General features: G+C 41.3%; 1 protein-coding gene and 1 long non-coding RNA gene across 2 annotated transcripts in view; both read left to right on the top strand.

The window, feature by feature from the left end:
- On the top strand, positions 1-2,131 carry LOC116059747. The gene is made up of 3 exons (XR_004896254.1): positions 1-103; positions 274-373; positions 461-2,131. It is a non-coding gene; the product is annotated as an uncharacterized LOC116059747 (long non-coding RNA).
- Positions 2,132-12,423: 10,292 nt separating this feature from the next.
- Positions 12,424-14,841, top strand: part of LOC116059719 (heparan sulfate glucosamine 3-O-sulfotransferase 6) — a 14,064-nt gene continuing 11,646 nt past the window's right edge. The window contains exon 1 of the mRNA XM_031312967.2: positions 12,424-13,292. Within this exon, the coding sequence (XP_031168827.1) occupies positions 12,766-13,292 (527 nt within the window). The 5' untranslated portion in view covers positions 12,424-12,765. The remainder of the gene's footprint in view (positions 13,293-14,841) is intronic.

The following is a 14,841-nucleotide window of genomic DNA, read 5'->3' as shown; positions in this document are numbered from 1 at the left end:
AAGTAATGTGAATAAGACATTACACAAGGAGGACAGAGCTTTCTCAGAGACAGTCCATGAGGACAGTGTCTCCAAACACCCTGAAGCGTGGGGACCCCTAAAGGTACATTACCTAAAGTAGCATAAGTGGATGTTTGTTATAATAAACTCAGACATATCAAGCTGGACTAAATGGCATCCACTTCAAACTGTACCTGTTATTAATCGTCTGATCTATGTATTGAGTATTGATCTAGGTATTGAGTTTGGATTTGAGCCTTTTGGGTTTCCCAGCTTTGTTATGGGAAGTGTGAAGTGTGTCTTGTATGACGGACCAAGAGAAGGGCTATCCCGCTCTGAATATTCAGCAGCTCACTGGCGTTCATCCCTAAAGGTGAGTCTTTCACACATGACAGTGCATTGCATCCTTATCATGAACCTTTAACCCCCTTTTTGTTTTTGGCCTCTTCTCTCTCCACAGAAAAGGTTGATGGACAGAAAGGTGAGCTGTGACAGAGAAGAACATGTTCTGCTGCTAAAGGTGAGGACAGTGGATGAAGTGCTCCGGGACAACGCCTAATGGAGCTCCGGGGCTCTGATGGACGTTGGCCTCACTGGGCAGCAAGAACAGGCTGGTCTCAACCATCTTTTTAAAGCAGGAGCATAGAGACACATTCAAAAACAACTAGTATCCACATTCAACCCCATGAAGTTGTGCTGCTGTGCAATTGTACATAAATACTATAATATTTAATGTACCTCCCTGGCATGCCTCAGTGCACCACTCTGGATCTATGAACTTCATATCCTTCTTCAAAAGTGTAATTGCATGCTCCCATCAGTTGATGGTGCTATGTGCCCTTAAATGAACTGCATTTATAACTGGCGTAAGTGTTACTGTGGACATAGTTTGTTCTCTCTAGAAATATTAGAGAAGAGTATCCCACTGTGAGAACTCGTCCTGTATTCAGAGCAAAAAAGTGCTAATTATTTATGGCAGCAACAAAGCAATAACTACAGTACTTCTTAGTTCCTTTTTACTGACGCTAAAGGATTCCGAAATGGTGTCTGCAAAAATGATTTTACTGTATCAGAGCTGCTCCATAGACAATTAATGGGAGACTGATTTTGTGGACCCACAGAATGTTTTTCTTCTATACTCAAATAAGATTTATTCTATTGTAGTGTTCTCAGTTCTGAAACCGAAATTGTACCCATACATTCAGAACATTTCTCTGTGTGCTCTCAGTGTCATATAACATCTTTCCCAGTTCATTGTAAATGGAGCAGTTCCATAATTATTACTTGATGACATCCAAAATTTGAGTTTTAGCAGTCTAGGTTTTGGAGAGAGTTGTTCATGTTTACTTATATTTTTAGACCATAGGAATAACATGTATACATTTTAAAAAATGGGTGCAGTTCCCCTTTAATACAGTAAATATCTGAACAGCATTTCTCCACTGTGCTGTTGTGCCCACTTGCCATCTTCCCTGTCACAGCAGGGGCCTTTTTAGTAAGTCGATCCTGAAGTTATCTGGAAAACTTTGCTGAGTAAAACTCAGACCTCAGCCCATGTTCCAGACCTGAGAGTGTTCTGTGTTTTTCTACTCAGCAAAGTTTTCCGGATAACTCAGTAAACCTGCTTCTTGGCTCGGGGAGTGGTGGAATTTTAAACAAAGTGAGGCTGTGGGGGTGCGTTCAACAGTTCTTGTGCTGTTTAAATGTCTGGGACAGAGCAGGTGTGGAGCTGCTCATTTCAAAGGCTGGAAGATCAGAGGGGGAGATGAAAGCTGCGGTGTCAATCAGAGGATTAAGAAAGGAAGTGCAAACATTCATAGATTGTAATGATGTGAAGTCGTACAGTATTTAAAGCAAAGACTGTTTTGTGCATTTGATGATGATGATTTTGTCTGTATGATCAAAACTCTTGAATTCACTTCAGAGGGAGCAGCTGTTGCAAAAGTATTGTTTTAAATGTCAGTATTTTGCTTAAAGTGATGATGAAGACCTTCCTTGTGACTGATGTCTTTGTCGTGGATTCTCTGTTGTATCGCCACACACAGCTGGCACACTGACTGAACTGTCCTCGGGGCTGACGTCTAGCAGAGGGAGGGAGAGTTAGTGAGGGGAAGAGCGACAAACTCAACAACAGACAGAGACCAAAATACAAAGATGAACCAGATGTGAGAATGAGAGATGGAGAGAGGAAAAGGAAATTGCCCAAAACACAGGACTGTAATTAGAATTTGCTATCTGCAAGAACACTGTTTTTGGCTGGCATCTGAGCACAGCTGTATGGCCAAGAGGAAGCAAACAGGAAGAAGGAAGTGGTAATCCTAATCCTAATAGAATCACGACGAGACAGACTTCAATCGTAACCACACTTTTCCTTCCACTGACCTCTAGGCTCATCCTGCTCGTAAGCAAATCCTTAATTACATTAAACCGATACTCCTCTAAAGCCTTCCCCAGTCCCAAAGGCCGAGCCTCGGGGTACAACTCAAACATAAGTGTGTGCCAATGACTCATTCACAGGGCCATCTTGTTCTAATTGTAACATATATGAGGCCTGTTTCTTGGATGTGGATGTTTACGGGAACTGCACCTGCTTCTGTTTTGAGCCACAGAGAAAAGTGTCTCATTCTGCGTCCACTCTCCACAACATTATATCCAGTTTCATCAAGGTAATGTTCCCTTAAAACATCTGCCATCCAGTGGCTCAGCTTCACACACTACAGAAGCTGTGATCACTTTGTGGGAGGAATAAAGCTCCTGAATGCGTGACTGTAACAGAAATCGAGAAAGCTTCTTCCATCAGGGAGTAATGTGAGTTACCCCGCAGTATATAATGTCTCCATCCATACATGGGGCTGCCCTCCACATGTTATAGGCCACATATGTTGGCCAAACATCTGCCTCCCCCTGTAATGATTGAAAGGATAAATAAAGCTTTTATACATGACACTGGAATGTAATTTCCACTCTGGATCAAAGGACATTCTGGAAACTCAAGGCACTCCAAGTTGGACATTGTTGTAATTCTGTCAGAACAACATGCGTTTGAAAGAGACTTATGAAAACTAAAATGAGAATATTTTTGCTCATCCTCTCTGAGAGGCCCAGCAGTGAACCACAAAGTGAAACGTGTAGTTTACTGAACGTATAAACAGATTTTATGCAGTGTGGTTAAATGAAATGCATATCTTGACAGGACGTGTTGGTTATAAACACTGTAAATGTGCAATGAGGAATAATAAAAACACAATAACATCAAGGAAGAAACTATGAAAAACCTACATTTTCTGTTCATTCCAACAAAATGTCAACAGTTTAAACATGGGAGGGATTGCACAGCAAAGCCAAAAAGCACCCCGTAAAATCCCAAGTATGAGGGCTTGCAGTAAAGAAATAAACAATGAAAAATTTCAAAGATTATCTTCAATGGATTCTGCCGCTTTATTGTCACCTTTATCACATGATCACATTCCTGGTTCTGAACACCACCAGCTTCAATAACACACAGGGGTTTTTGAACATATATGTGTTTTGCAAACATCACTCGCTATCTGCACTCTGATCTACTTCAGGGAGATAGGACCCAGAGACAGCAGCACAGGTTGGTCTGCAGGCTTCAAAGCAATACTTGAGGTGTGTGGCACTGGTATTGTTCACAAAGATCAGGGAGAGAGGTCCTTATTTTTTAGGGATGCTGGATCAACTGTGGGATAAGAGAAAGGGTTTACAGCAGGAGAAGAACACTGGCTGATTGTGTGCCCACATGTCAACTATATCCTACCTTGATCAGACACTATGGGTTTGAGAGGCCTCATAGGTGAACACAGTAATCCAGAAGGAAACTGTAGACATGCTGTGTGCATACATTCTCAAAGAACTATTTCTACTTTGTGTTTGCTGTGTAAATTTAAGAGTCGGAGGTTGGTTAAAAAAAAAAAAAAAAAGAAAAAGTCAAAAGAAGCCTCAGATAAAAGTGTTCCAGAGGCAAGGAAACATTTATCAAACGCGTTGTCTTCAGGGTATGGAAATATCAGTACGGTTTTGGATTTCGGCTGAATGATTTAAAGGAGGCTCGGCTGATGGACTGTGGAAAATGCTGTTTTTGTGTGTCCAGAAATGTCAGAGGCCTTTGACGTCGAGAGAGGTTAATGGCACCTTAAAAACGTCTTTACGCAGACAGAATACTACTGAGGAAAGAAAGTAATTACCTCAGTCCTTCCCTGGATACGGTGCCACAGACTGTCTTCCCCCCGCCCACCCACCCACCCAGCTAACCCCAGCTCCTGCAATTTGTGGCTGCTCATCCTGTCATCTTGGTTAGTAATCCCAGTGTGCTCCATAGGAGACAACTGCAAGCATATTTGTGCATGCTCTTTTCCTGCTATGTGTGTTTGCAACGCATAAATACATACAAGTCTATATAACATTTTGTGAACCCCCCACAGGCCCCAGATGGGTGGTCTTATTAGTCCAAATTGCTCCTTTGGTCATGCTGATTGTTAACTTCTGTGCAGAAAATGTTCAGAGGTGCCTGAGCTCTTTATTCTCCTCAGTGATTATAACCAAATCAGAAACCTATAATTACATTGTGAGACAGTTACAGAGGTGTTCCGACTTTATTTTTTCTCAGTAGATATTGTGAAAGATCAACAGAACGTCACATTTGCATCTTTAACCAAAAAATAAGAAGTAGGGAAAGAAGAAACAGTTATAAGCAGAGATGATGTACTGAAACAGGTCTCTATTTGTACTTTTGTTAGTCTATGTGTGTGTTTGTGTGCATGTGTTGTATCCCAGCATGCCTTTGGGAAACACACGTATTCACTTTGTGGTGGAGAGTTAGATGAGAAGATTGATTCCACTATCACGTCTGTCCGTTAAATATGAAGCCTCAACCAACAGCAGGTTAGCTTAGCTTAGCATAAAGACTGGAAACATGGGGAAACAGCTAGCGTGACTCTGTCTAAAGATGACAAAATCTAACCAGCTGCAGCCTATTTACTCTAAAGCACATCTAACCTCTGTAACATTGCATTTTACCCCAAAGAATAATAAAAACCAGATTTAAATAAAGCATTTAACGTGTGTGTGTGTGTGTGTGTGTGTGTGTGTGTGTGTGTGTGTGTGTTTGTTTGTATGTTTATATGATCATGTCTGGATCCCCCTCGTATGAATGAGGGGAATTCCACATACCTCTCCTTTATGCCCCATAGCACCTATTGTGCAACACGCACATGCACACACACACACACACACACACACACACACACACACACACACTGATCTCACCTTCTTACTCCTTAGTCAACATTAGAGCCAACTATCTTTCTAGAGTTATCATTTATCAATCGCTTATATATTTATAAAAAATAATCCTTGAATGCATGATTAATATCATCTTCAGCATCAACATTTGGCACAGACAAACTTTAATGCTCCACATTTGTACTTTGATCCTTTACTTTTGTGCCAGAAAGCAAATACCCTTTAATCTCTCCTGTCAGTCACTCTGCAGTAATTGTTTCTCTCGGTCCCTCAGCCTCTCCCTATTTGCTCATCAGTGTCCCGGATTTGTGCGAAGAAAATCATGTTATGCCAAATACTAAAGACAGTGAAGACAGAGAGTGTACTTTGTGTTTTTCTCCATATGTTTCTGTAACAATTATTGCAGTTGGTGAATCCATCCAAAATTGATTTTGAATGTATTTTGGGGAAGTCCGCCAAAAAGGCTTCCTGCTGTCATTTGAACCAGCAGCTCTGTTGTGTCCCCTAAAAACACAGACCTCAAAACCCAAAGTGAGACCAGCTACAGGAAGGAGAGGAAGACTTGTGTTTGAGTGTGCGTGTGACTGTGTGTGTGTGTGTTGGTAAAGGGGTTAAAGAAGAAGAGGTCAAAGACTCAGAATAATTCCCACAGGAATGAGGCTCACAGACAACCCAATGTGATTATCAGCTTTACGACAAAGTGAGGGTGTGGCGGTGGTGCTCTTTTAAAGAAAGAGGACAAATATCCAGCTTTACATAGCCGCGACTCAAAAATTATGAACCTGTGCCGATCTGTAAAAGGAAGTCTTGATCTAAATGATCTCTTTGCGCCATAAGTTAAAGAAATAGTTCGACATTTTGACAAATTTGCTTTCTTTCTGAGAGTTAGATGGGAAGTTCGATACCACTCTCATAGTTGTATGGTAAGTACTAACTTACAACTAGTCAGCTTAGCTCAGTTGAAAGACTGGAAACAGGGAGAAATAGCTAGCCTCTGTCTGAAGGTAACAACATCTGCATACCAACACCTCGAAAGCTCACTAATTAACACGTTTGAATAATCTGTACAAAAACCAAAGTGTAAAGGTCTTATCAGACCAAACACGAATCATTTATGCTGTTTCGATTCCTGCAGATAAAAACAATTGAGTCATCTAATCAAACAATTAATTTTGCTCACACAATCAATAGATTTTCTCAGATGTCAATGTCATAATTCTGTTCATACCGTCCCACAACAATATGGATACTGATCCATTGATCCATTTGGTCTTGCAAAATAGTGGCCTCTTTGACAAGCAAAATAAAGGTTATAAAGACAGCTGACATTTCTTGTGATTGTGAGTAACCTAAAAAAGAAGGATAAACATGCTTTGTTATCAAGGTAACGTATATAGAACCATTAATTTCCAAGTGCATTAGTTGACGTTATGCTATGGACATTATACGTCTCAGAAATTACACGTAGTCGTTATGAAAGGTATAAACCTGACCATATAGGATAAGCGATAGAGTTACATCAATGAGGCCTATTTTTATTATTATTACCAGCAATGGAAGCGTATGAGCTCACTGTCTTTGCTTTAGAAATCCGCAGAGCCCCAGAGGTATTATAAGCTGACCATTATAAACTGACCATTAAGCCTTGTATAAGAGGCCATGTATCACATATAATAAACACACATATATATATGATAAACACATTCAGACTCTGTTCACTCCAGTCATGAATAATGAAGACCAGTGCAATGAAGCTCAGCATTTACACTCGTCACAATAGCATCTGTGAAACGGCCTTACAAGTGACAATTCACCATTTTACAACCAAAAAAGTCCAATAATCGTTTTTACACTTTATTGTTCGTACAAACGAGATATAACCTGTTAAATAGTGAGGTTTAGAGTTGCTGGGAGACAGATTTTGTTTGGACAGAGCTAGAGATTTGTCTCTGTTTTAGCTTGGTGTTTTTTTTGTTAAGCTAAGGTAATCGGCTGCTAGCGTTTTACCCAATGTCTTAGGCTTGTTTTCATTTTCTTCCAGTCAAGCCCTTTCCTCTTGTGTATTTGGTTTAAACTTTGGATGAAGATACAAATCACACAATGCAGTATTTGTCTATGCAATGTGAACACTTTAAACATTTTAAAATAATAATAATATTACAATAAGAAAACGTTTGAGTTAAATGGTTCAAACTAAAAAAACATCCAGTAAAATATTCAATTTTAAAAAGTTCATTTATCTCCAACTTGGCCTGTTTTTCCCTGGTGGATCACATATTTGCTACACTCCTGTCCCCTTTGGCCAAAACAACCGTCAGCACCTTCGCTGATGGTTTGCTTGTTTGAGTCGCACATGATTTTGAATTCCTGTGAAATGCAGACTGACCCCACAGGGTAGAAGCCCATCTCCTGTTTCTGCAACAGTTTGACACATACACACACACACACACACACACACACACACACACACACACACACACACACACACACACACACACACACACACACACACACACACACTGGCCTGCAGGATTTCACAGGACAGGTGATACTATTTTAGCAGACCTGACTCAACAGTGAGGCAAAGGACAGAGCAGTTTTTTTCTTTTTTTAGAATGACGGCTCTCTTTTCTCACAGTCGATGTGACAGGTTGGAATTCAAAAAACATGGGAAACTCCAGAGAGTGGAGAGACGAACTGCTGTGGTTTTACACCAGTAATTACAGTCAGTTAACACCCATCTGATGACTGTTTTTATTTACAGAGATTGTCCAGGTTTGACTTGTTTACACAAATGAATACATAGCCCCCAGTTTACTATTGAGTCTTTCATCCAGTTGCTTGTTCACACGCATCTTTAGCCCGTCCAATTGTTTTGTATAAGCCAAGTGTAAAAATTAAGCCGAACACTTCCATTTGGGTGGCGGTTCTGGCCTAGTAACAGTAGCATAGTGTTCGATCCAACCGTCCGTGTCAGTGAATTTGAAAGATGGAAAGAAAGTTGTTTTTCACACACTGGGCGGAAATAGATGGTGACAGTGACACATAAAAGGCAGGGCTGCGGTTGGAGCTGACGTCATGGCAATCAACGTCTAAGACGACGAGGCCTTTCAATGAAGGAAAGCCACATGGAGCAGCCCACAAGCATTTCAGTAAGTAACAGTCTGGGATTGGGTACCACAAGCAGTACATGTGCACGCAGACTGGAACAATAGGCCTCCACAGTCATATGGATGCATGCATAACACCCTAAAGGAATAAAAGTCTCTGCACGCATATTGACAGACTTCACATTTACAGTCAGACACGAGCTGCAGCTCAAAATCTTTCACCTTCACGGCTCTGTCAGATTTGCAGCCACATGTCTTAGTGAATCCCCCAAAATGAGCTGGGAGGCATGAAACTGAATACTGGATTAATCACAGTTGTCTCTTTTTTAACCTCTTTCTCACTCCATTTCTCTTTCACTCACGCCCATCTTCTGTGAGGAAGACACAAAAACATATAGGCACACGCAAGTTCCCCTCACACCCCTACCTCCTTCCTCTCCTTGTGCCTCCACCCTCGCTAACACGCCCCATATGAATTTGGGAGCCAACCACCAGATCCCACTTTTTACCGCAGAGCTGCGGATTAGAAAAGAAGGCATTTCCCAAATGGTCTGCGGCGTGTGCAATGACATGATTGTCATTCAGTTTAAATCCTCTCTGTACTCTTTAGATCCTCGCTCTCCTGATTCTACTGCTACAATTAAGCACACAGAGATGGTAAATAACACAAGACTCATGTGCAGACTTGCTCCCCGGAAAGGCATTTTGGTTTTTATTGCCAAGATGAAAGACACATTGAAAATTGTTCTGTGCAGCTGGTTTCTAGCGGTCGAGGAGGGCTTGCATGCAATTTTGTTTATTTGAAAAATATCTGTGGGCTACTATATCTATACATGTATATCAGTTATGTAACTGAACCTCCTAGCACCTAATGCCAGGAGGTTGGAATGGAATGGAGTTGGAATGGATCGCAAAGGCAAACTTTTCCTCTGATATAAATTACTCCAATATTGAACTCGAGGCATTATGTAGGTCTTACACTGTTTAATGCTTTCAAGGCCGTTGAGGCTGTTGCGTAAGCTCCACACATCTCTCCTCTCAGATCTTTAGTACACTCATCCTTTCAGTGATGTCTTTATAGAGCTGCAGGGCAAGTCTGGAAGTCTGGAAGTTCTCCTGGAGGCGAAAAAGTTTGAGGCACCTGTGTGAAGGTGGTGGGACACGAGGGTTGGAGGGTGGGAGGGTGGGAGGAGAAGAGGAAGATGCGGGGGGGAAACATTGTGTGTGAATGGAGAGATCAGAGTGATTCTGTTCAGTCCTCCGTCTCGTCGTCCATTCATCATTCTTACTGACCTTGCTTGCGTTTGCAGATGAAAGTTTGGGAAGGCTCCAGGAGAAGGGTGGGGCTTCACAGTTGCTTTGTTGTTGGCTTTTGTATTCAGTGAGCCTCCCTAGCCAAGGGCTTGGCCATTGAGCATCTAACATACTGTATAGCAGAGAGTGTGTGTGACATCTTTTATTTCTTCAAAGGACCTGCACTTCAGACACTACAATGTGAGCATTAAACTAGATTGTTTTGAGATAATAACCACATCACTGCATAGAAAACCAGTTTCAAACAGTAGGAAAATCCTCTGATATATGTACATCTTCAATCTGGAGTTCATTACTAAATATCTCATTCCAGACACAATAAAAAAGTTCCATTTGTAGTAAACTACAGCCATACCTCTGCACCGCTAAATGAGTATCTCCTGGGCGGTGGTTTTAAAGATCTGTCATGATGGCTTTAAGGAGATTCTGCCGGGTATCTTGCGGTTATCGCAAATGGCCGACAGCTTCTTCCTCATACTGGAAATTACTAAATGAGAGTGGAACATTCTGCTTTTGCTTAGGAGGATTTGTAATTTGCTGTAATGGCTGACACATGTATACGCCATCAGCGGGCCTCTCGCTATGGAAATCTTTATCAGTGGTACACACAGGGATGCAGCAGCAGCACACACCTGAAGGCACCGCAGTTGGAAATGTAGTCTGCACTGCACACACAGCGCATGCATGCGAGCGCATAGTACTGTACACAAAGATGTAGAGACGTACACACACAAATACATCAACAGAGAGACATATTATCCAACCGCAATCATATACATACAGTTCACAACTTGCATGTCGTATTTGTTTCCCCAACACTGCTGCTGCCTGTTTGTTTCCTTAATCACACTGTTTATGTTTCTGTGTCCAAACCTGTCAGTATAACTCCAACTAGAGCAATTAGCATGATGGAAAAGCAAATAAAATGTCTGATGAAAGCAAAGCCTGGATCCTGACCTCATTCTGACTGAATCTGCCACTAGCCAGCAGACATTCATTCCAAGTCATTTCCAAAGCTGTGAATTCCTCAGTGCCAGGCTGGCCTCGCTTTGGATGGATTTACAATGGTTGTTTGTGCTTCAAAACATATCATTATTCTATATTTGCCTGGGTTATGTCAGAATGCACAGAGACCTTTGTTTGAGCACTTTTTGTCAAACTGGTTTTACATGCTTTGTAATGCTTAACTTTGAAAATATATATATATATATATATATATATATATATATATATATATATATATATATATTATAATATATAAATATATTCCTTAAAGGAATAGTTTAACATTTTGTGATATAGGTTGTTCACTTTCTTTTCCAGTACATGAGAGTGGTGTTGATCTTCTCATCTAACGCTCGACAAGAAAGTGAATAAGCGCACGCTATATAGCAAAAATTTATTCTTTGTGTGCCAGACTATTTAAAAAGTTTGGGACCAGAAGGCTAACTTCTTGGAGTCTTCGCTGGTTGCCAAGAAATTGTCCAGCACATAAACCTGGTAAAATCTGTCAATTTCACTTTGGTTTTTTACGCACTGAACAAAGAAGATACATGTTAATAAGTGAGCATTAGCGGTGCTGGTAGGTGGATTTTGTTACCTTTGGACAGAGCCAGACTAGCTGTTTCCCTGTTTCCAATCTTTGTGCTAAGCTAAGTTAGCCGACTCCTGGCGGTAGCTTCATATTCACTATACAGACTTGAGAATGGTATCAATGTTGAACTTCTCTTCGTTTTTTTGACCAAGTAATCTCTATTTTCTCTGAGGATATAGAGTTAGAGAGCTGAATAAAGATTAAAATATAAAATCCTCTATTAGCCAACACAGTGAGTTTGCCAAATTAATTTACTATCTCTGTCTAAAACATACTGTGCCCCAGGGCCGAGTGTGTGTGTGTGCAGCTCTTTCTCAGACAGATTATCTACCTCAGTTCCCCTTTACCTCTCCTCCTCACTCTCTTTCCATCACCTCATCCATTCAAACAGCCGCTCGGTGTGTTAGTCAGGTTCAAAGTCTGAACTCCATCTCAGGTTCAAACTCCATCTCTTTGCCAGAAGAAACTCTATACCTGCTCCAGCTTTACAGAGAGCTTTATGGGGGAACATCCCAGTACTGATCCTTCCTGTACAGCCCCTAAGGTGCCACAATCAGCCTCAGATACTGTATTTATGGGACAGAGCAGTCGAAGCCCCCCCCCCTCTCACTTCAGGCCTATTGTTTGGAGGTTTGTGTCGGGAGACTTGTCACTCTGTGTTGGTTCAGTGTTGAGTCTCAGGGTGCAGGGAGAGTGCAAGAGGTTTTGGATAGACATCCTCGGGGCTTCTCTTATTCACAGAGACATCTATCACATAGGTTCAAAGGGGCAAGGAGGATTTTCCTCTGTGGGGTCAGCTTACATTTGTAAAACAGTGATTTGCCTGTAGCTCATAATAAAGCATTTAAGATATTTTGCTCATGTTACAAAGTTCCACAAAAACATATCACATATAACTTTAGACATGTTTAACTTACAGACAGAAACAAAAAAATCAATGGGTTTTTAATACGCATCAAGTAGTGTGCACATGGCTAATGTAATTTATGTTAGGAATGAACAATACATGTGAATATGTTTGCCATAAAAAATAAAGATAGGTTAAGCTACTGCTCGAGCATCTATATGTAGTCTATGTCCCATTGAGGCATGTTTATCTATAGCTTGAGGAGGGAGGGGAGGAGACGTGTAAAGAAGGGCGTATAGGAAAGGCAGAGGAGAAACCTTGAATGAGAGATTAGTAGACCTCAGAGCGCACAGACACAGGAGCCTGGAAGAGACTGCAAATAAACGACTCATGTTAAATGACTAAACTTTCTTTATTGACGAGGAATCATTTCTGTCTTTTCTGACAAAAAGAGACAAAGATTACGAGGATAATTTTTGACAAATCGACCATCCCACTCAAGCTCTCCATGTGAAGCCTCACTTTTGCGCAACAGGTTTGGAGACATACAATTTACCAGCATCAGCTCCTATTAATGTAGGAAGAAGAAGCATGCTGTCCCCGTGTTGGCCCTTTGGCACCGAGCAGGAGATCAACTCATGGGATGTAGTGTATGCAGAGTCAGGTTCAACTTTGGCAAGGTGCTCTCCAAAGTCTCCGTGTTTTTTACCATGGTCCTGATCTTCACCTATTTCTTCTACTGCCTTACCGGATTCTGCGATTCGGCTCCAAGAAGTTTATACAGCCAACAAGCTTCAGACTATGACATTCTGGACGATCATCGCCGCGTTTTGGACGAGCTGCGACCATCACCGCCGCGTCTCCTCCCAGACGCGCGGTCTCACCGGAACCGCACAGCCTCCGCGGACGCAGAACAGGTGGACGCGCCTGGACAGCTGCCTCAACACATGTCGGACAGCGCAAAGGAAAGCGCCCAGAACAACGGCATCCCTGTGTCCAACACTTTCGGGACCAAAAGGTTTCCGCAGGCGATTATAATCGGCGTGAAGAAAGGAGGAACCCGCGCCCTGCTGGAGTTTCTCCGCATCCATCCGGACGTAAGAGCGGTCGGCTCGGAGCCTCACTTCTTCGACAGGTTTTATGATAGAGGACTGGAGTGGTACAGGTAGGAAACACACAAACAAACACACATGCACATGCAAGTTGCCTTTTAGCTCAATTTTTCCAGACTTAAAAAAATTAGGGGGAATTGCAAGAACTTTTCTTTTTTACACTTCTCATGAATATTTAACTAGTTATTAGCATTGGTCTAAATAAAAGGCACACGGGCCAATAGAGCACTGTCCAAATATGACCTTTAATCTGCGATAAACACCACTAGAGTATATTGGGTGCCTCAGACGTGCATTAAGTGCCAATAGGAATATGATACGTTTTTAAATATTTACAATATGCCATCACAGACACTGCAGGATGATGTATGGCAGGGTGAAGGGTCAGATGAGTAGCAGTGGCGTCACATGTGCAGAAGTGCTGATGTCTCCTGTCAATGATAAATTCAGATCACCATAAGCCAATATTCTCCCTGCATGCTGCACTGTAGATCAAAAGCTCTCTGAGGAGCAGTTCTTCATCTTGACAATCATCTAAACACCATTTATACCTTTCAACATGACATCTTGTATTAACACTTCCACCTTGCTCTGAGTGGTTCTGCAAGAGTCATGCAACCAGTATAGTGATCACTCTCATATGTTTTCCACATATAAAGGATATAAACCTGAAATTAATTCATCAGACCTCCATCTCACTCCTTCAACTTGTGCAAAATGCTGCTGCTCGCTTTTTAACAAATACATCTAGACGTAGAGCTGGGCAATAAATCGATATTATATCGATATTGTGATATGAGACTAGATATCATCTTAGATTTTGGATATCGTAATATCGTAATATGGTATAAGTGTTGTCTTTTCCTGGTTTTAAAGGCTGCATTACAGTAAAGTGATGTCATTTTCCGAACTTACCAGACTGTTCTAGCTGTTCAATTATTTAACTTTACCCCACTTAGTCATTAGGTCAACATTACTGATGATTATTTATCAAAAATCTCATTGTGTAAATATGTTGTGAAAGCACCAAAAGTCAACACTACAATATCATTGCGGTATCGATATCGAGGTATTTGGTCAAAAATATCGTGATATTTGATTTTCTCCATATCGCCCAGCCCTATCTATACGTGCACACATCACTCCCGTTCTCTACACCTTACAGTGGCTCCCTGTGCGTTTTAGAATAGATTTTTAAGATTTTATTGTTTGTTTTCAAGGCCTTAAATGGCCTGGCCCCGGAGTATTTGTCCGAGATTTTAACCCTGCGTGAACACAACTGGTCATTGCGGTCTTTAAATCAAGTGGTTTTAGAAGTCCCAAGGTCAAGGTATAAACGGTGGGGTGATCAGGCTTTTGCAGTTGTTGCCCCGAGACTCTGGAACAAGTTACCCCCTGATATTCGCACTATTACAGATGTAGCTCTTTTTAGGTCCAAACACAAAACCTATTTGTTTAGAATGGCTTTTAATACATAGTAGTGGTATGAGAATGTCCCTCTCCTGTTTCTACGTAACCTTTTCTGATTTTACTGTTTTCTATGTTTCATTCTTTTTATTGTATGATATGTTGTTTTATTCTTGGTTTCTGATGTAATGCACT

The sequence above is a fragment of the Sander lucioperca genome, chromosome 21 (genome assembly GCF_008315115.2).
Source record: "Sander lucioperca isolate FBNREF2018 chromosome 21, SLUC_FBN_1.2, whole genome shotgun sequence".
NCBI lineage: Eukaryota > Metazoa > Chordata > Actinopteri > Perciformes > Percidae > Sander > Sander lucioperca.
The sequence above is the reverse complement of the archived record's forward strand: the minus strand, read 5'-3'. Positions and strand labels throughout refer to the sequence as shown.